Source organism: Hyla sarda, chromosome 8 (assembly GCF_029499605.1).
Source record: "Hyla sarda isolate aHylSar1 chromosome 8, aHylSar1.hap1, whole genome shotgun sequence".
Classification (NCBI taxonomy): domain Eukaryota; kingdom Metazoa; phylum Chordata; class Amphibia; order Anura; family Hylidae; genus Hyla; species Hyla sarda.
The window spans coordinates 123747605-123769292 of record NC_079196.1 but is presented as its reverse complement, the minus strand read 5'-3'; the positions used below and the strand labels follow the sequence as shown (position 1 = coordinate 123769292).

Genomic DNA, 21688 nt, shown 5'->3' with positions numbered 1-21688 from the left:
GTTTTTTTTGTTTTGCAAAAAACAAGCCCTCACGTGGGTCTGTAGGTAAAAAAGGTATTGGCTTTTAGAAGGCAGAAGCAAAAGTAAAAAAAAAAAAAGGGGTTAAGCACATCAAATGTTTATGTTCAGGTCATCCAAAAAAGAAAATAAAAAATCTTACCTTAGCGTCATAACTTCAATGTTTGGAAGCTCATGACATATGGAGATCTGAAAAAATAATAATAATAACAATGCACAATGTATAAACCAATACAGCAGGTGTCATTCAACCACAGATAAATAAAAAGAACATTCAGTATTGACTGTTTGTATATTAGAGTATGTAGTACTGATATTACCTTGTAACAGAATGTTTTCTCATTAAGTTTTCTCATTAAGTATAGTTGGCTAAATTGCATACATGCATATAGGCTGCTGTAGAAATTCCCAAAGGTCTGGGGCATTTGGTGTGACTCCCCTTTGATGCTTTTTCCCCCACTTATGCCTTTAATACTGTGATGCAACCACTGGTGTCTACAAAACAATTCGACAATTGTTCATTTCATTATGATTTTTTTTTTCAAAATTATTATCCAGTGTTTACTATGCTATTCTGTCCTATTATGTCCAGAAGTTGATGTCCTTTCCTGCCAATACTCCTGTATCTACTTTTATGATGTGTGGTATTTTTTCTATAACATCATACTAGTACAGTAACCCCCCCGACATGCGATGGCCCCGACATATGATCAAATCGACATACGATGGCCTCTCAGATGCCATCGCATGTCGATGTCAGCATCGACATACTATGCTTTTATATATGTCGGGGCCATCGCATTAACTGCTATGCGACAGCGCAAAATGCTTAAGCTGCTGTCGGATAGCATTTTAAGCATCCCGGACAGATTCACTTACCTATCCCCGCTGCTCCGGGTCCACTTCGCGATCCTCCGGCGTCCGGGCCTCGCTTTTGGGAGTCGTTATTACGTCACTGCGCACGCCGTCCCGGCGCATCAACGTAATAACGTCACCAGAAAGCGAGGCCCGGACACCAGAGAAGATGCGGAAGAAGCCAGAGGATCCCGAAGAAGACGCCGGAGCAGCGGGACAGCATCGGGAGCCCCTGGGACAGCATCGGGAGCGGTGAGGAGAGTAGGTGAGTATTAAAAGCTCTTTTTACATTGCACTAATCCCTCAACATACGATGGATTCGACAAACGATGGGTCGTTTGGAACGAATTACCATCGTATGTTGAGGGACCACTGAATAACTTTGGTGTTTGAATTGTTTATCAATAAAATTATATATGTTCTCCTTTTTATACATGTTCTATCACCAACGTGATTTTTCACAATATGGATATTATGTGATTTATTTTCCATGTTGTCCATGTTACCCCATACGGCATGGAGGCATCAAGACTGAATATGAGGCTGTTATGCACCTGTGCAGGGTGGGAGGGGATTTTATTCCATGATGAATCTCCTGGATTGGGAGACCATGGGATACATTCCCCATTTTAGGCTTGTACATCTTCTTACAAATTGAATGACTAAGGCCCGACTGCAGGGCCGAAACACGTCACCTATGTCTACTTTGTCCATGTACCGAAGTTGATTACGCAATAAACAGCTCCGTTCCATACTTATCTGCACTGGACAATCTCCTTTCTTCTGTTATCAAGCTACAGGCATAGCCCACGCCAGTCCGAGCTTCTTACGTTTCCTACATGAATGTATGTTCTATCAGGGGTGTGGAAATTTAAAAAAAAAAATAACTACTTGTCCAAGGGACTAAAGTGGAACACAATCTACCGTATATACTCGAGTATAAGCCGACCCGAGTATAAGCCGAGACCCCTAATTTCAACCCAAAATCCCAGGAAAAGTTATTGACTCGAGTATAAGCCTAGGGTGGGAAATACCTCATCCCCCCCTGTCATCATCCAGACCCGTCATTAACATCCTCATCATCCCCTTGTCATCATCCCACACATCCCCCCTTCATCATCCCCTTGTCATCATCCCACACATCCCCTTATCATCCCACACATCCCCCCTTCATCATCCCCTTGTCATCATCCCACACATCCCCTTATCATCCCACACATCCCCCCTTCATCATCCCCTTGTCATCATCCCACACATCCCCTTATCCCACACATCCCCCCTTCATCATCCCCTTATCATCCCACACATCCCCTTATCATCCCACACATCCCCCCTTCATCATCCCCTTGTCATCATCCCACACATCCCACACATCCCCCCTTCATCATCCCCTTGTAATCATCCCACACCCCCCCCCCCCTTCATCATCCCCACCCCCCTTCATCATCCCCACACCCCCCCCCCCCCTTCATCATCCTCTTCTCATCATTCGCCCTCAGTGGTCTTCAACCTGCGGACCTCCAGAGGTTTCAAAACTACAACTCCCAGCAAGCCCGGGCAGCCATCGGCTGTCCGGGCTTGCTGGGAGTTGTAGTTTTGAAACCTCCGGAGGTCCGCAGGTTGAAGACCACTGCGGCCTTCAACATGCGGACCTCCAGAGGTTTCAAAACTACAACTCCCAGCAAGCCCGGGCAGCCATCGGCTGTCCGGGCTTGCTGGGAGTTGTAGTTTTGAAACCTCCGGAGGTCCGCAGGTTGAAGACCACTGCGGCCTTCAACATCATCCAGCCCCCTCTCACCCCCTTTAGTTCTGAGTACTCACCTCCGCTCGGCGCTGGTCCGGTCCTGCAGGGCTGTCCGGTAAGGAGGTGGTCCGGTGAGGAGGTGGTCCGGGCTGCTATCTTCACCGGGGGCGCCTCTTCTCCGCGCTTCCGGCCCGGAATAGAGCCGTTGCCTTAACAACGACGCATCTGCGTTGTTGTCAAGGCAACGTGACTATTCTGAGGCCGGGCCCGAAGCGCTTAGAAGAGGCCTCCCCGGTGAAGATAGCAGCCCGGACCACCTCCTCACCGGACCACCTCCTTACCGGACAGCCCTGCAGGACCGGACCAGCGCCGAGCGGAGGTGAGTACTCAGAACTAAAGGGGGTGAGAGGGGGCTGGATGATGTTGAAGGCCGCAGTGGTCTTCAACCTGCGGACCTCCGGAGGTTTCAAAACTACAACTCCCAGCAAGCCCGGACAGCCGATGGCTGCCCTGGCTTGCTGGGAGTTGTAGTTTTGAAACCTCTGGAAGTCCGCAGGTTGAAGACCACTGCGGGTGGGGGAGTTCACTCGAGTATAAGCCGAGGGGGGTGTTTTCAGCACGAAAAATCGTGCTGAAAAACTCGGCCTATACTCGAGTATATACGGTACTTGCCCCTCAAGGAAATCCACTTATCCTGGTAGATAAAATAATTTCAACCAAAATAGTACGATTCACCCCACTAGACCACCAGGGATGGAGATAAGATCCCTTTAGACACTGCTGTCAACTTTGACGGCGTTGATCTAATGGTTTAATAGCCGACCACGGAGATCGCAGCATTCCGGGCTATTAGGGGAAAGCTGTAGCTCGCTCCTTTTACACCCGAAGCAACCACAAAAAAGTCTAGATGTAACTTTCTGATCACCTTATAAAAAATTTCTCATATGAAGTGACCAAAAATTAGCAATTCTGGACTATTTTGTTACATTTACACCGTTCACCGTACGGTTTAATTAACATTATTTTTTTAATAGCCTGGACATTTCCACATGCAGCGATACCACTTATGTTTATTTTTGTACATTATTTTTATTTAAAGAAAATGTGAAACTTTTATTAGGAAAGGAAAATATTTTGATCACTATTTTTCAGTCTCAATATGCTGGAAGTTGCATTTAGTTACTAGATAACTACAACTCCCAGCATGCCCTGATACAGCCTATGGTTGTGTGGGTGTTGCAGCATGTTGCACTGTATAGTAGTACAGTTAAGGTTATTGTGTAACATGCTGGGAGTTGTAGTTTTGGTTTGTGTCAGCTGCAGAGCCATAGGATGTGTCAGGGAATACTGAGAATTGCAGTTAGTAACTACAACTCCCAGCATGCCCTGATGCAGACTATGGCTCTGCAGCTGACCCGAACCAAAACTACAACTCCAAGCATGTTGCACTTTATAGTTCTACAGTTCAGGTTATGGTGCAACATGCTGGAAGTTGTAGTTTTGGTTCGGGCGTGTTTGTGTGCATCTGTGGGGCTCTTGGTTAGCGGGCAAGTATGAAGGGGGCGGGATTCTGGTGGTGCAATTTAGAGCGGGTGGCCAGAAGCCACTAAAAATAAATAAAATTAGATGGCACAACTGGCGCCCCCCCCCTCCCCCCCGACACACGGGCCCTTGACGTGACAGTCCGCCCCTATACACAACATACACATGTCATACATGCACCAGCCGCTGTCCCCATATCATACATACACACACACACACCCCCCGCCACTGCCCCCACACATCATACACTATATACACACACATCACAGATTCATCATACACACATACACTCACACCATACATACACCCACCGCTGCCCCCCATCATACATTACATACACATCACACACAGACATCATACACACATCACACATACACTCACACCATACATATGCACCATACATATGCACACATCATACATACACCGGCCGCTGCCCCCCCAATCATACATTACATACACATCACACATAGACAGACATCATACATTACATACACATCACACATCCACTCACACATCATACATTACATACACATCACACATAGACAGACATACACACATCATACATATACAACCACCCTTCCTGCCGCCTGCATTCTCGGCCTCCTCAACTGAGCTGGCTATGAGTGGACATCAGAGCTGTAGTCAGACTGGCCGGTGTGAGGTGAGATTTGCGTCCTCCCCCTCACCCCCCCTGCTCTGTGTTTTCCCCGTGCAAACTAGCAACCTCCCCATGGTGGATTAGGTCCTGTGGAGACAGAGCAGGGGGAGGGGGAGGGATAGAGTTGTGTGCGGGGGATGGAGCTGTGTACCGAGCTGTCTACGTCCTTTCTCTCCCCCTGCTGTTTCTTCTGAGCTGCATCCTCCATCCTCCGGGAGGGGAGATAAGGGGGCGTGGCTTAATTATGTAACGCAAACGTGCGACCTCAGGCTCTGCGGTCAACTGGGGGCCGCCGCCGCTGCCCCCGCCCCCCATACACTGTGCGCCGGTGTGAGGTGCAGACTTGCATCCGCTCCTGCATCTCACACCAGCATTAAAGAAAAATAAGGGGGAAGTCGGTCTGTCCCTGCTTGCCCGATACAGGGATAAATCTATGACAAATTCACCTGCCCGGCGCCCAAAACTACTTGTCCCGAGCGTTGGGCGATAGGATTTCCACATCCCTGGTTCTATGTCTCAATAGTGGATGCAGCAGTTCCCAAACCTGATGAAATACTTGTATATTTATACAACCTTTGTTTAGGTTTATGTTAGGAGCCTCCTTTGCTAATTCTTTTCAATTTGCCTGGAAAAAAATAGTGAATCATGCTGCAATATATTTTTCCAGTAAAATGAAGAACAATGACTAGAACTCTAAAAGATTCCAAAATCAATAAAAGTTCATCAAGGCTGCTGGTGTCCATCTTGCAACAGATCAGACACTGCCATAATTTTCATTTTTCTGCTTCTATAACAAACCAAAAAAAAAAAAATGAAAACAGGTGTGAACTGAGCCTTAGATGGCTGTTGACAATCAAAAAAAGGGGAGATGCTAAAAAAAAATAATAGCTTAACAGTTGGGAGTTTTTATCAGACATATAAGGTAGGATAACTGAAGGGAACCACCAGGATTGGCCATCAGGGAGCCCTTCTAGTCATGTTTCAGACTTACTGATTTACAGAAAACACTTCCTAGGGAATAGTGTCCTAGTTTTACTTCATGTTGTATATCACAGAATTTGACCTTTTCATTGCACAAGTAGTCAGAATTTACAACTTAAAGGAGTAATCTGGTATCAGAAAATATATTTACATTAAAATATCACCCTAAGATATGTAACTTACTTAGTGTCATCACAAATTGTACTGGCTTCAGTGGTGTCACAACCTTTGCCCAGCCCCTACCGCCTTCAACACCATCTCTGTCATATACATATCTATATCTTTATTGGGATATTACATTTTTTTTTTGTGATGAATGATACCAGAGGAGCTGACAGAGAATGAATACAGAAGTTGACTGGAGAGCAATAGTATGCTGTCTATTGAAATGTTATGCAGCAGCTCTGCAAGGGGAACTGGCAGCAGTGCTCCAGAAGAGCAGGCACGGTAGAAGGGCTGTGATGAAGAGCTGAGGGAAAGCAATGCATTGTAATAAAGTCCAAACAGGAGATTAGAAAGAATTAAATACTCACCTGGTCTTTTTTTGGGAATCGCAAGCTTCTTTATTGCATGTCAGCCAGCAGCGTTCCTACATGTGCGGGAGAGTGGACAGGTGGAGTGCACTCCCCCACGTTGCTCTCCCTGTCCGCTCTCCCGCACATGTAGGAATGCTGCTGGCTGACATGCAATATAGAAGCTTGCGATTTTCAAAAAAATACCTGGTGAGTGCTTCATTCTTTCTAATCGCCTGTTTGGATTTTATTTTGGACAGTCACATGTGAGCACCGAGAGGGTCATTATACGAGGAAAGCCTAGCGCGATATACTATAGTGGAGTTGCAGTGCAGGGCATCATCTGTCTTGGACTGCAATGCATTGTAATACTGAGCGACTGCTCAACCAGAGAGTAGTGAGAAGAAATGGTAGTGGAGAGGATTACATACCAACAAAAACAAATGGATTTTTGGTGAGTTTAAACCTAGAGCAGACAGCTAAGCAATGCTATATGCTTCTGCAGTATTTTTTTTTTTTTTACCCGACATTGGAATTCTCCTAAATAAAACAAATCATAAGTATGCTTTTCAAGGCATGCAGATTTTACTTACGTCAGTAAGACGGCTTCCCCTGAAATAAAGACAGAAATATATATAAATAATTCTGAAGTAAGAAGTACATATTTTCTCAAATTATAGTGCACAGTATGTGAACAAAAATCACATATTTACTAAGGGTAGGGTAACACACAGCGCATCCACAGTGTATTTCACGCTGTGGATGTGCTGCCAGCAGTCACAGAGCAACTGCAGTGCAAGCTCCCTGATGTGGCCGGGTGGCTGCGTGTGTCAGTTCACGATTCCCAGTGGCAAATCCGGCACTACAGGGGGAAACACACTCTCTAAATCGCTCACCAGCAGCAGGGCACTTGTCCAGGATTCCCTGGTCAGCAAGCACTCCCGATTTAGGCTGCAGCCGCGCCTGACTTCTGGTCTGGCGCACCTTCTCCCTGTCACACAGCTTTTTCAGTCTCCTAAAGAGACTATGTCAGGAGACTGGGAAATCTGGGTGACAAAAGCTGGAGACGTACTGTGAATGATTCCTGTCACCCAACTTTCCCAGTCTCCTGGCATAGATAATACCATCAGGAAAGTTGGGTGAAAGCAGCTTCACCTTACTTTTCCAGCATTTAAAGGGGTATTACCATGTCAGCATGTTTTCTGATAATATGTAATATCTGGTAATATGCTGATCGGTGAGGGTCCGACCACTGAGACCCCCAGCGGTTCAACTCTCACCGATCAGCATGTTATCCCCTATCCTATGGATAGACAAGTAATCTCTCTGTCCCAACCCCCACATACTAAAATAACAAATAACCGTCAAACAGCTTTCCCAGTCACCTGTAGAGACTCCTGTAGATCACAGAGCACACAGATTAATAGAGTTCAATAGAATTCTATTCATCTGTCTGAAGAATCTAATGATTCCTCCTATAAGTGTAATAAAGAGTAAAAAAAAATTTAAATAAAATAAAAAAGTTGTAATAAAAGTTTGAAAGACACATTAACCCAGTGGTCTTCAAACTGTACCCGTCCAGCTGTTACAAAACTACAATTCCCAGCATGCCAGGACAGCCATTGGCTGTCCGGGCATGCTGGGATTTGTAGTTTTGCAACATCTAGAGGGCCACAGTTTGAAGACCGCTGCATTAACCCCTTCAATGTTAAAAGTTCAAATCACCCCCTTTTCCTATATAAAAACATGCAAACATAATAAAAATAAACATATTTGGTATCGCTTTGTGCGTAATTGTACAACCTATTAAAATATAACATTATGTATCCTGTACGGTAAATGTAAAAAAATACCAAACCAAATATTTGCAATTTTTATAATATCCCAGAAAAAAAAGTTAAAAAGTCAGATCAATACCAAAATGGTACCGATACAAAAAACAGATTATGGCGCAAAAAATGAGCCCTCATACAGCCTGGCATGCGGAAAAAAAATAAAGCTACAGGGGTTAAAAAATGGCAATTAAAAAAAGTTCAGAATTAGTAAAACATGAAGTAAACTATACAAATCTGGTATTGCTGTAATCAGGCGGCCTAAAGTATAAAACTAACATGTTACCTCAACCACAAGGTAAATGGCGTAGAAAAGAAAATCTGCAAAATTATCTTTTACTATTTCAATTTCACTTCAACTAATATATAATATATATATTTGTTTTTTTTTGTTTTGTTTTTTTTTTGGTTCAGAGAATAAGTTATTGAAAAATTAAAAGGTATCCCTATAGTAGGTAGTTATGGCTATTATAGGGCGAGGAGGAAAAAATTAGAGCGTAAAAGCGAAAATTGGCCCGGACAAGTGGATCGTCATGAGGGACAAGTAGATTTTGCTCCATTTTAGTCCCGTGGACAAGTAGTTTTTTTTAAATAAAATTTCCACACCCCTGCATCATACATACATACACCAGCCACTGCCCCCTATATTATACAGTATATACATACATAGACACATCATACATACATACATACAATGGCCACTGCCCCTATATTATACATAACACACACACACACATCATACATATACATACATCGGCCACTGCCCCCTATATTATACAGTATATACATACATAGACACATCATACATACATACAATGGCCACTGCCCCTATATTATACATAACACACACACACACACATCATACATATACATACATCGGCCACTGCCCCCTATATTATACAGTATATACATACATAGACACATCATACATACACCGGCCACTGCCCCCTATATTATAAAGTATATACATTCATAGACACATCATACATACACCGCCCACTGCCCCCTATATTATACAGTATATACATACATAGACACATCATACATACATACACCGGCCACTGCCCCTATATTATACATAACACACACTCACATCATACATATAAATACATCGGCCACTGCCCCCTATATTATACAGTATATACATACATAGGCACATCATACATACACCGGTCACTGCCCCCTATATTATACAGTATATACATACATACACCGGCCACTGCCCCTATATTATACATAACACACACTCACATCATACATATACATACATCGGCCACTGCCCCCTATATTATACAGTATATACATACATAGGCACATCATACATACACCGGTCACTGCCCCCTATATTATACAGTATATACATACATACACCGGCCACTGCCCCTATATTATACATAACACACACTCACATCATACATATAAATACATCGGCCACTGCCCCCTATATTATACAGTATATACATACATAGGCACATCATACATACACCGGTCACTGCCCCCTATATTATACAGTATATACATACATACACCGGCCACTGCCCCTATATTATACATAACACACACTCACATCATACATATACATACATCGGCCACTGCCCCCTATATTATACAGTATATACATACATAGACACATCATACATACATACACCGGCCACTGCCCCCTATATTATACAGTATATACATACATAGACACATCATACATATATACATCGGCCACTGCCCCCTATATTATACATTACAAACATACATCATACATACAGACACATCATACATACACCCGCCGCTGCTTCCCCATCATACATTACATACACACATACACAGACATCATACACACATTATACATACACTCAAACCATACACATACACCATACATCATACATACACCATACACATACAGCCGCTGCTGATACACCCCCCCCAATTATACATTACATACATATACAACCACCCTTCCCGCCGCCTGCATGCTCGGCCTCCTCACCTGAGCTTCACACTGCTTCACACTCACTTGCTTCTATATTACACAAGAAGCAGGGAGAGTGAGGACGAACACAGCTAGGTACACAGCTCCTCCCCTCCCCCGCACACAGCTCCATCCCCCTCCCCATGCTCTGTCTCCACAGGACCTCATCTACCACGGAGAGGCTGCAAGTTTGCACGGGGAAAACACAGAGCAGGGGGGGAGGGGAGAAAGGCTCCTGACCTCCATAATGACTGCTGAGTGTGAGGAGGACAGACTGCACTGCACGAGGAGGATTTCTGTGTGAAGGAGGACAGACTGGGGCACGGGGTGGGTTCTCTGAGCAGCGGCCCCCGGCTACTGAAATCAGCTGGGAGCTGCCGCCCCCTCCATACACCCTGAGTGCGGGTGTGAGGTGAAATTTCCGAAGTCGGTCCGGCCCTGCTAGCCGATACAGGGCTAAATCTATGAAAAATTCACCTGCCCGGCGCCCAAAACAACTTGTCCCGGGCGTCGGCCGATAGGATTCCCACATCCCTGTGTATATATGCAGAGACAAAAAACAGAGAGTGTGGGTGGGAAAAGTAGTGCTCTGTGCAGTGAGGCTCTATCACACACCACTGGCTCACACAGAAGACTGATTGACAAGCCAGGAGCCTGCACAGAGACCTGCTTGTCCTGCCCTCACTTCCTGAATCTTGTCTCTCTAGAGACACACACAGGCAATAGCGGCAGGGATAGCATTTTTTCACTTAAAAAAAAAAAAATAATAATTTTTTTTACCCAATGTATATTACAAATATACATATGTTATCTATTAGGGATCGACCGATAATGCCGATTTTGGGCATTATCGGTATCAGCAATTACCTTGCCAATAAGCCGATAATGCCCCACCCCCGCACCGCCCCCACCCCGACCCACCGAACCGCGGCGCACCCCCCACCATAGTGCTGGGCGGTATACCGGTATGGATTTTTGGCCATACCGCTATACCGGTCGGGCCCCTCCCCCATCCTCCGAGTCAATATAAAAAATTAAACTTACCCGTAATGGGGGTGGTCCGGGCCATCCATCGTTCCTCTAGTGTCCGGGGGCGTTCCGGGTGAAGGGTGAACCGGTCCGGGCTGCCCTTCTCCGGCGGTCATCTTCTCCACTCCGGGCAGGCTCCTGCCTAGTAGCTGCATAGACGCCGCTACGCCTCCAGCTGTTGCATAACTACAACTCCCAGCATGCCCTTGGGAAGTCAGTGCATTCTTGGAGTTATAGTTTTGCAAAAGCTGGAGGCACACTGGTTGGGAAACACTGAGTAAGGGTTTGTTACCTAACCTGGTGTTTCCGCACCAGTGTGCCTTCAGCTGCTGCAAAAGTACAACTCCCAGCAGACCGTGCATGCTGGAAGTTGTAGTTTTGCAACAGCTGGAGGCACACTACTACAACTCCCAGCATGCCCTTTGGCTGTCTGTGCATGCTGGGAGTTGTAGTTATGCACCGGTGCAGAAACACTATGTTAGGGTGGGTTCACACTACGTTTTCTCCCATACGGGAGCGCATACGGCAGGGGGGGGAGCTAAAACCTCGCGCTCCCGTATGTCACCGTATGCGCTCCCGTATGTCATTAATTTCAATGAGCCGGCCGGAGTGAAACGTTCGATCGGCTCATTTTTGCGCCGTATGCGCTTTTACAACCGGACCTAAAACCGTGGTTGACCACAGTTTTAGGTACGGTTGTAAAAGCGCATACGGCGCAAAAATGAGCCGACCGGACCGAACTTTCACTCCGGACGGCTCATTGAAATGAATGACATACGGGAGCGCATACGGTGACATACGGGAGCGCGAGGTTTTAGCTCCCCCCTGCCGTATGCGCTCCCGTATGGGAGAAAACGTAGTGTGAACCCAGCCTTAGACTGTTACAACAGCCCCCATCCCCGGGTACATTCACACGGGCAGGGGTTTACAGTAAGTTTGCTGGTGCACGTTTAAGCTGCAGCAAATTTTATGCCGCTCACTGTAAACCCCTGCCCCTGTGAATGTACTCTAAAAACACTACACTACACTTAATCAAAATAAAGGAGTATCACACAACATATACACACCCTTACACAGTTACCCCCCCGATAAAAATTAAAAACGTCTCAACAGCACCGTTTCTAAAACAGAGCCTCCTGCTGTTACAAAACAACAACTCCTAGCATTTCAGGACAGCAATTGACTGTCCAGGAATGCTGGCAGTTTTGCAACAGCTGGAGGCACCCTGTTTGGGAAACACTACCGTAAGGTATTTTTGGTGGATAAGGCACACCATGCTTGCATCGGGGTCCGGTTCAATGCAAATCTCTAATTTAGGCCTCAAACGTGCATGACGCGCTCTCCCTCTGGAGCCCTGTTTCAAGGCAACAGATTAGGGCTACATATGGGGTATTTCCATACCCTGGAGAAATTGCATTACAAATTTTTTTTAAGGGGGGGGGGGGGGTTCTACTTTTACCCGTTATGAAAAGGAAAAGTTAGGGGCTACAACGGCATGTTGGCGTAAAAAAACCTAAATAAATAAAAATAAAAATAAGATACTAGTGTTGCCCCATACTTTTCATTTTCACAAGAGGTGAAAGGAGAAAAAGATTTGTAACCCAAAATTTGTAACGCAATTTCTCCTGAGTACAGAAATACCCCATATGTGGATGTAAAGTGCTCTGCAGGTGCACAACAGGGCACAGTGAGAGCGCACCATCTACATTTGAGGCCTAAATTGGTGATTTGCACAGGGGTGGCAGATCGGTTCTGACACAAATGCAAAAAAAAAAAAAAAACACCCACATGTGACCCCATATTGGAAACTACACCCCACAAGAAAGTTAATAAGGGCTGCAGTAAGCCTTAATACCCCACAGTTGTTTGACACATTTTCATTAAATTTGGACATGAAAATGAAAAATTTTATTTTTTTCACTAAAATGCTGGTGTTACCCCACATTTTTCATTTTACACAAAGGGTAACAGTAGAAAAAAAAATTTGTAACGCCATTTCTTTTGAGTAAGAAAATACCCCATTTGTGGATGTAAAGTACTCTGCGGGCACACTACAATGCTCAGAGAAAAAGGAGCAAAATTATCTTTTTGGAGAGAGAATTTGGCTAGGATTGAAGGCCATGTGCATTTACAAAGCCCCCATGGTGCCAGAACAGTGGATCCCCCCCATTTTGGAAACTACACCCCTCACGGAATGTAACAAATGTTACGGAATGTAACAAAATCTTATCAGTACTTTTCAGCTGTTGCGTACTACAGAGGAAGTTGTAGAGTTCTTTTCTGTCTGATCCCAGTGCTCTCTGCTGACACCTCTGTCCGCATCAGAAACTGTCCAGAGCAGATATGTTTGCTATGGGGATTTGTTCCTGCTCTCGACAGTTCCTGACATGGAAAGACATGTCAGCAGAGAGCAATGTGGTCAGACAGAAAAGAACTATACAACTTCCTGTGGAGCATACAGCAGCTGATAAGCACTTTTTGCACCAGTTGATTTTAAAAACATTGGCCCTGATTTACTTAGAAAATCGGGTTGTAAGTCTATGTTGCTTTCTTACCCGACTGCTTTTTTCCCCTGGTATTTATTATTCTGTCGCATCCTGTTTGTCACACGTGGGTGTTGTAGGTTTTGGTTTCAAACTCCTCTGAGCTGTCAGGAAAATCCACTACAATTCAACAAATTTGGGTTGGAAACCTTTATAAATACGTGGGAAAGCTCAGAAATGTCGGGTTACGCCCCTTTTTCGGGTTTGGGAGAATCCACATCGGGTCCGTCGGGAAAAAATGTTGCATCGTGTCGCAGACTGGCGCACGATGTCTGCGACATGTCGCAGACAAAGATGCGCCAAAAAAACCTGACAAAACAAGTCGGGTTTAGAATAGTAAATGAGGGCCATTGTTTTCCACCGAAGTACTCCTTTAACGAAAGTTTGTCAATCACCTGTAGGGTGTTAAAGAGTACCTTTAATCAATTTTTTACATGTTACAGCTTATTCTTTATAGATCAACTTTCTAATAGGATTGTATGAAAATATTTAAAAAAAAAAATATTCCTTTTATGTCTGTTCTATTTTCATTTTGAAACTGTGGCCACTAGGGGTCTCCCTAGGAGTCCCTGGCCGCAAACTTTTTCATTGATTTCAGTCTCACGCCGACATTCCGCCACTCTCTATGGCACGTGTAAAGCCAAACAGAGTGGAGACACAGAAGCTGCAGTCCCTGCCCTGTACTCAGCCTGTATGTGCGCTCCCGAGAGGGATCGCTGCATACAGGAAGAAGGGTGTGAGCGAGCCCCGGTCAGGCGTCAGATGACGTTGCACCTACCGGGCCACACCTACTTCCTCCTCTCGCACACAGCACCAAACTGAGCTACCAAAGAGAGAAGAATAAAAAAAAAGGTATTTATAGGGGGTATTGAATTAAAAAAAGGACAGGGATAGAGTTAGAGTCAGGGACAGATGGGGAAGCGGATTAGGGAGAGTGTAGTTGATGATAGGTACTCTTTAACGCTCACTGTATGCCTTATTACATTCCATGAGGGGTGTAGTTTCCCAAATAGTATGCCATGTGGTTTGTTTTTGCTGTTCTGGCATCATGGGGGCTTCCTAATTGCGACATGCCCCCCAAAAACCATTTCAGCAAAATTTGCTCTCCAAAAGTCCATTGTTGCTCATTTCATTCTGAGCCCTCTAGTGCACTCCGAGAGCACTTTACATCCACATATGAGGTATTTCCTAACTAGAGAAATTGGGTTATAAATTGGGTTGGTGGGCATTTTCTCCTATTAACCCCTTTGTAAAAATGAAAAAAATTGGGCTACAATAATGTTAGTGTAAAAAATAAAGATTTGGAATTTTCTCCTCCACGTTGCTGCTATTCCTGTGAAACACCTAAAGGGTTAAACTTTTTGAATGTCATTTTAAATACTTTGAGGAGTGCCTTTTTCATAATGGGGGATTTGTAAAAAAAAAGACCCTCAAATTCACTTAAACTAAACTGGTCCCTGAAAAATTCCGATTTTGAAATGTTCGTGAAAAATTTGAAAATTGATGCTAAACTTTGAAGCCCTCTAATGTCTTCAAAAGATAAAAACATGTCAACTTTATGATGCCAACATTAAGTGGTCATATTGTATATGTAAATCAATATATCATTTATTTGGTATGACCATTTTCCTTACAAGCAGAGTTTCAAAGTCAGAAAAATGCTAAATTATCCAAAATCTTCATGAAATTTTTTCATTTTTCACAAAGAAATGATGCAAGTACTGACAAATATTTACAACTAACATAAAGTAGAATATGTCGCGAAAAACAGTCTCGGAATCAAATTCATAAATAAAAGAATCCCAGACTTATTAATGCATAAAGTGACAGTTCAGATTTGGAAAAAAATGCTTTCGTCCTTAGGGTCAAAATGGTCATCAAGGGGTTAATAGAAGTAATTTTTTTCTCTTTTTTTCAAATTTTCGGAAAAAACTACAAAAAAGCTTTTTTCCAGGTCTTCCCCTCTTAAAGTGGAGCAGCCTTCCAATGTGATTCTGCTGCATCATGCACATGGCAGCAACTATGGAGCAGGCTGGAATTAATAGCCAGGGGCCACAATAGCGAAGCTATTAACACTTTTGATCCAGCGATCAAAGCCAATTGCCATACCTAAAGAAGGCAATTCTATGTTGTGGTTTGTTGCTACTTTACTTGATGGCTGGAGGGTCTTTACCTGTCTCTGTGTTGTCTGATGTTCTCTGTGTTGCAGTAGGCTAGAGCAACAGAGTGCAGATAACACTGATCAATGCTGTGCGATAGCACAGCTTTGAACAGTGTTAGCAATCAAACAATTCCATGTAATATTACCCTATACGGATTAAAAAATAAATTGTAAAAAATACTTTAAAAAATACTTTAGCGTACCTATTACCATCTAAACTCTCCCTAAAACTACCTAAAACTCCCCTAAAAATACCTTTTTTCTCTCCACTTCGGTAGATCAGTTCAGAGCACTGTGCGAGGGGAGGAAGTGGACGTGGCCCTGTAGGGGCTGTTTGCTGCGTTCCCTCTCGGGATCGCTTATACAGACCCGGCACACGGTGGGCACGGCAGATCCTGAGTCTCCTCCTCCCTGTTCGGAGGACAGAGCTGCCGTGCACTGCAGGAATAAGGAACGTGGTGGGTCAGGAGCACGCCCTGCTCGTGTACGAGCTCAGCACTTGCTCGGCCTGTCTGAGTGACAGGTGGAGAGATGCACTGAGCTCGCCTGTGCCCTGCCTCTAGTGTGATTTGAAATCAATACACAGGCTTGAGGCAGGACTGCTAGGGAGTTCCCTAGTGGTCACTTTTTAAAACTTAAAAAGGACATTAAGCTGTTGGGGATGGAGGGCGTCATAGCGGGTCGGGCAAGACCTCTAACAACGGCCGGGACCTGTGGCTAATAGCGCGCGGCACTGATCACGTTGCCACATGCTATTAACTAGGGATCGACCGATATCGTTTTTTTTAGGACCGATAATCGGTGCAGGTTAGGGCCGATAGCCGATAACTTATACCGATATTCCGGTATAAGTTATGGGCTATTTAACCCCCTGAGACACCGCTGCAGATCATTGATTTAAAGCGGGCGCTTTAAATGATCTGCAGTGGCTTTTGCGGGGCCATAGGCTGCCACCCGCTTCTCTCCCCCTACCTGTCAGGGTGGTCCGGGCCATCCATCCTTCCTTCCTGTAGTGTCCGGGGGCGTTCCGGATGAAGAGTGAACCGGTCCGGCCTGTCCTTCTCTGGCGGTCATCTTCTCCACTCCGGGCAGGCTCCGGCCTAGTAACGCTGCATAGATGCTGCTGCACAGTGACGCCCGTGCGCAGCGACGCACCTGACGTCACGGCGCAGCGGCGTCTATGCAGTGTACTAGGCCGGAGCCTGCCCGGAGTGGAGAAGATGACCGCCGGAGAAGAAGGACAGCCCGGACCGGTTCACTCTTCATCCGGAACGCCCCCGGACACTACAGGAAGGAAGGATGGATGGCCCGGACCACCCCCATTACGGGTAAGATGAATTTTTTTATTGACTCGGAGGGTGGGGGAGGGGCCCGGCCGGTATAGCGGTATGGGCAAAAATCCATACCGATATACCGCCCAGCATCACGGTGGTGGGTGCGACGCGGTGTGTCGGGCGTGCGGTGGGTCGGGGGTGCGGTGCGGTGCGGCGGGTCGGGGGGTGGCGGTCGCGGTGCGGGGCATTATCGGCTTATCGGCAAGGTAATTGCCGATAATGCCCAAAATCGTGATTATCGGCCGATAATATCGGATTTACCGATAATCGGTCGATCCCTACTATTAACCCTTTAGAGGCAGCGTTCAAAGTTGAACGCTGCATCTAAATTTAAAGTACACTAATGCCGGTTAGCTCAGGGGGCTGTTCAGGATCGCTACGGCGAAATCGCGGCATCCCAAACAGCTGTAGGACAGCAGGAGGGTCCCTACCTTCTTCCTTGCTGTCCGATCGCCAAGTGCCTGAGATCCAGGCATGAGCAATCAAGTGGCAGAATTATTGATCAATGGTTTCCTATGAGGAACCATTGATCAATGTAAAAGACCAGAGTGTGCAGTGTTATAGCCCCCTATGGGAGCTATAACGTTGCAAAAAAAAAAAAAAAGTTAAGATCATTTAACCCCTTCCCTAATAAAAGTTTGAATCACACCCCTTTTCCCATTTAAAAAAAAACAAAACTGTAGATAAAAATAAAAAATAAACATATGTGACATCGCCACGTGCGGAAGTGTCTGAATTATAAATATATATCATCAATTAAACCACACAGTCAATGGCGTACGCGCAAAAAGATTCCAAAGTCCAAAATAGCGTACTTTTGGTCACTTTTTATATCATGAAAAAATGAATAAAAAGCGATCAAAAAGTCGGATCAATACAAAAATGGTACCGCTAAAAACTTCAGATCACGGCGGAAAAATAAAAAGTTATAGGGGTCAGAATATGAAAATTTTAAACGTATACATTTTTCTGCTTGTAGTTATGATTTTTTTCAGAAATATGACAAAATCAAACCTATATAAGTAGGGTATCATTTTAATCGAGTGGACCAACAGAATAAAGATAAGGTGTCATTTGTACATAAAATTGTACTGCGTAAAAATGTAAGCCCGCAAAAGTTACAAAATGGCGTATATAGGTAAATTTTGTTGCACAATGATTTTTTTCCATTTCGCCATAGATTTTTGGGTAAAATGACTGACGTCAGTACGAAGTAGAATTGGTGGCACAAAAAATAAGCCATAATATGGATTTTAGGTGCAAAATTGAAAGAGTTATGATTTTTAAAAGGTAAGAAGGAAAAAACGGAAGTGCAAAAATGGAAAAACCCTCTGTCCCCAAGGGGTTAAAGGAAGCAAAATGTTTAATTAAAACCAATTAGAAATGTAGTCATTAGGGATTCAACTTTAATATAGCAAAAGTTTTTGTTGATAAGAGGTACTCTTTAAGTAATACATGTGTACAACCCCTCCCCCTAAGTTTTAATTACCTTCCTTTTATAAATAAAGTATTAAAAAAATAAACAAACATATGTAATATTCCTGTGTGTAAATATCCAAACTCTTAAAATAAAACATTAAAGGGGTACTCCGGTGAAAAACTTTTTTTTTTTTTTAAATCAACTGGTGCCAGAAAGTTTAACAGATTCCTAAATTATTTCTATTAAAAAATCTTAATCCTTCATGTACTTATTAGCTGCTGAATACTACAATGGAAATTATTTTCCGTTTGAAACACAGAGCTGTCTGCTGACATCATGAGCACAGTGCTCTCTGCTGACATCTCTGTCCATTTTTAGGAAGTGTCCAGAGTAAAAGGAAATCCCCATAGCAAACATATGCTGTTCTGGACAGTTCCTAAAATGGACAGAGATGTCAGCAGGGAGCACTGTGCTTGTCAAGAATTGCATATTTTTGGTCACTTCATATACCAGAATTTTTTTTTTTAAAGCGATCAAAAAACAACATCAATATAAAAAGGATACCAATAAAAACTACAGATCAAGGCACAAAAAATGAGTCCTCATACAGTCCCGTATAGGTAAAATAAAAAAAGATATTAGGGTCAAAAGATGACAATTTAATAAAGCGTACTTGTGAGATCTCCCCCAAAACATTTACTTAGTAACTCAGTATCTAATCCTGTACGTCTAATTTTTATTCCTCTATCACCTATATTTATTATAAAAAAAATACCTCTTTTCATTTGCTCACAGTGTTTGAAATCCTCTCAGGCGAAGGGGCATGTTTTTCCCTTATGGTGGTGGGATGTGATTGGTGCATCTGCTCATGCAGCCATGTCCATGACTCATGGACAAGTGAGATGCTGCTGCATGACAGTATAGTGTCCCAGTAGGTATGGAGACCTCAGTGGTGGGAATTTTTAGGAGCCGTTTTCTTTATTTATTATATTCAAAACATTTTAAACAACCATATTACAAAAGGTAACTTGAACTGTGTAGAAACTAAACCCCCTAAGGCCTGTTTCGCACGGCAGAATTTCTGTACTTAAAGGGAACCAATCAACAGATTTTACCCTATATAACGCTTGGCAAAGCGTTATATAGGGTAAAATCTTTATTTTCACCATTCCCGGGGGACGCTCCTGCCCCCAGGGATGGTGAAGATATGAAGTTATATACTAGTCACCGCCGCCGCCGTAAGTAGTCACCTGGGCGGGGAGCTCTTCTCATCTACTCCCGTTCTTCGGCCGGCAGCGACGCCCGCTCCGCTTGATTGATGGCCGCATCATCGCTCTGCTCCGTCCGTTCAGTGAGCGGAACAATGACGCGGCACATCAATCAAGCGGAGGGGGCGTCGCTCCTGGCCGAAGAACGGGAGTAGGTGAGAAGAGCTCCCCGCCCAGGTGACTACTTACGGTGGCGGCGGTGACTAGTTTATAACTTCATATTTTCACCATCCCTGGTTCCCTTTAATTCTGAATGAAAATTCTGCATGAATTTATAGGCAATACACTTCAATGGGATTCCACTGTGCCATTCACACATCAGAATTTCTGCTGCAGGAATCCTAATGAAGTGTATTGACTATGAATTCATGCAGAATTTAGAGAAGCAGTGCCCACGGGTCACATGTTTTTTTTTTTTTGGGGGGGGGGGGTGGAAAATGCCGTTAGATACCGTGGAACCGCCATAACTTACAAAAATACTGTGATACACATTTTTGGTAATACCTTCACCATACATTCTGTGGTAAGACAAATGAGGCCATTAGAAGGTACAATTAAGTACAAAGTAACAACAAGCCCTATAGATTGAAAAGTGATTGACAATTGGAAGCGTTATGGACGTTAAAGGGAGAGGAGGAAAACATGAAAACGCAAAAAATGGAAAATCGCTGCATCACTAAGGGGTTAAACAATGCAACTCTCTATGATACCTTTGCTTTACTCCATACAGCACAATATGGAAAGCGTAAAACACTGCCCCCCCCCCCCCCCCCCACTGTCCAAGGACAGTACAGCGAGTACAGTGTGGACCTCTGGTATGTGGGTACCGATAAGAGGCAGCTGATTGCACTGGCACCTACGACCAGGACCCGCTCACTCACCAGCAGTTCAGTTTCCTCACACTGTCCAGCTCGGACGCCTTCGCCCGGGACAGAACCTGTTTTCGCGTTAACTTCATCATGGGCAGTATTGCTGTCACCACTCGGCAGCAGGTATCTAAGGCTATTGACGCGCCCGTTGGTCGCTATGGGGCGTGGTAAAAATTCTTAGTGGATTGTGCGTAGGACGCATTTGCGTTTCAAGCCTCGATTTCGGCAGAAAGCGTCAGGTTGTCAACCGGAAGAAGTAATCCTCCCTATATCTTGGGTAAATGACGGAGTGTATAGGCTGATAAAAGGTCCTGACGTCATCTTGTTAAGGTCACATGACCGCTACTCAGCTAATTATACTGCGGGCACAATACTAGTGCAGCGGAAGGGTGGAGCGAAGCAGCTGTAGCCTTGCTTCTTACCTGCATGTGGAGACAGATGACTGGGCGCCACATGTTTGTTAACCCCTTACTGATACAGACAGTTTTGCCAACAACATTTTAAATTTTTCATTCCAGCGTTTTTTGTCTGTGGACATGGCTGTTTATAGGGGCGTGCATTGTATGGCTGGGGTTATGACGCTATTTAACTGATAAAAAAAGGGTGGAGTGGAATGAAAAAAAGTCCAATTTATTATAGCTTTTTATTTTTTTTGCTTTTATAGTGTATTGAACGGTAAAAGTAATCTACTATTATTCTTCAGTCCAGGACAATTATGGTGATGCCGTACATCTGTCGTTTTTGTAAGGGCCCTTGCACACAAAGGAAATTCTGCTTGGAATAACTCATAGAGCGGTGTTTCCAAAACAGTGTGCCTCCAGCTGTTGCAAAACTACAACTTCCAGTATGCCGGACAGCCGTTGACTGTCCTGTTTAATGGGGGAAAACTGTGTCCCTGTAGCGGAATGTGACCCTCCACAGAGGTATACCAGTTCCTGCTTCACTTCCCGCTCCCCCTC

At 44.3% G+C, this 21688-nt stretch overlaps 1 protein-coding gene across 3 annotated transcripts in view; it reads right to left on the bottom strand.

The window, feature by feature from the left end:
• CFAP410 (cilia and flagella associated protein 410) overlaps positions 1-21031 on the bottom strand; it is a 68537-nt gene extending 47506 nt beyond the window's left edge. The window contains exons 1-3 of one of the 3 annotated variants that reach the window (XM_056534984.1): positions 20742-21031; positions 6904-6922; positions 161-207 (exon numbers count right to left, since the gene is read on the bottom strand). In XM_056534984.1, the coding sequence (XP_056390959.1) occupies positions 161-207; positions 6904-6922; positions 20742-20821 (146 nt within the window). In that variant the 5' untranslated portion in view covers positions 20822-21031. The remainder of the gene's footprint in view (positions 1-160; positions 208-6903; positions 6923-20741) is intronic. The other 2 variants (XM_056534983.1, XM_056534986.1) reach the window with 2 other exon arrangements.
• Positions 21032-21688: the final 657 nt, after the last annotated feature.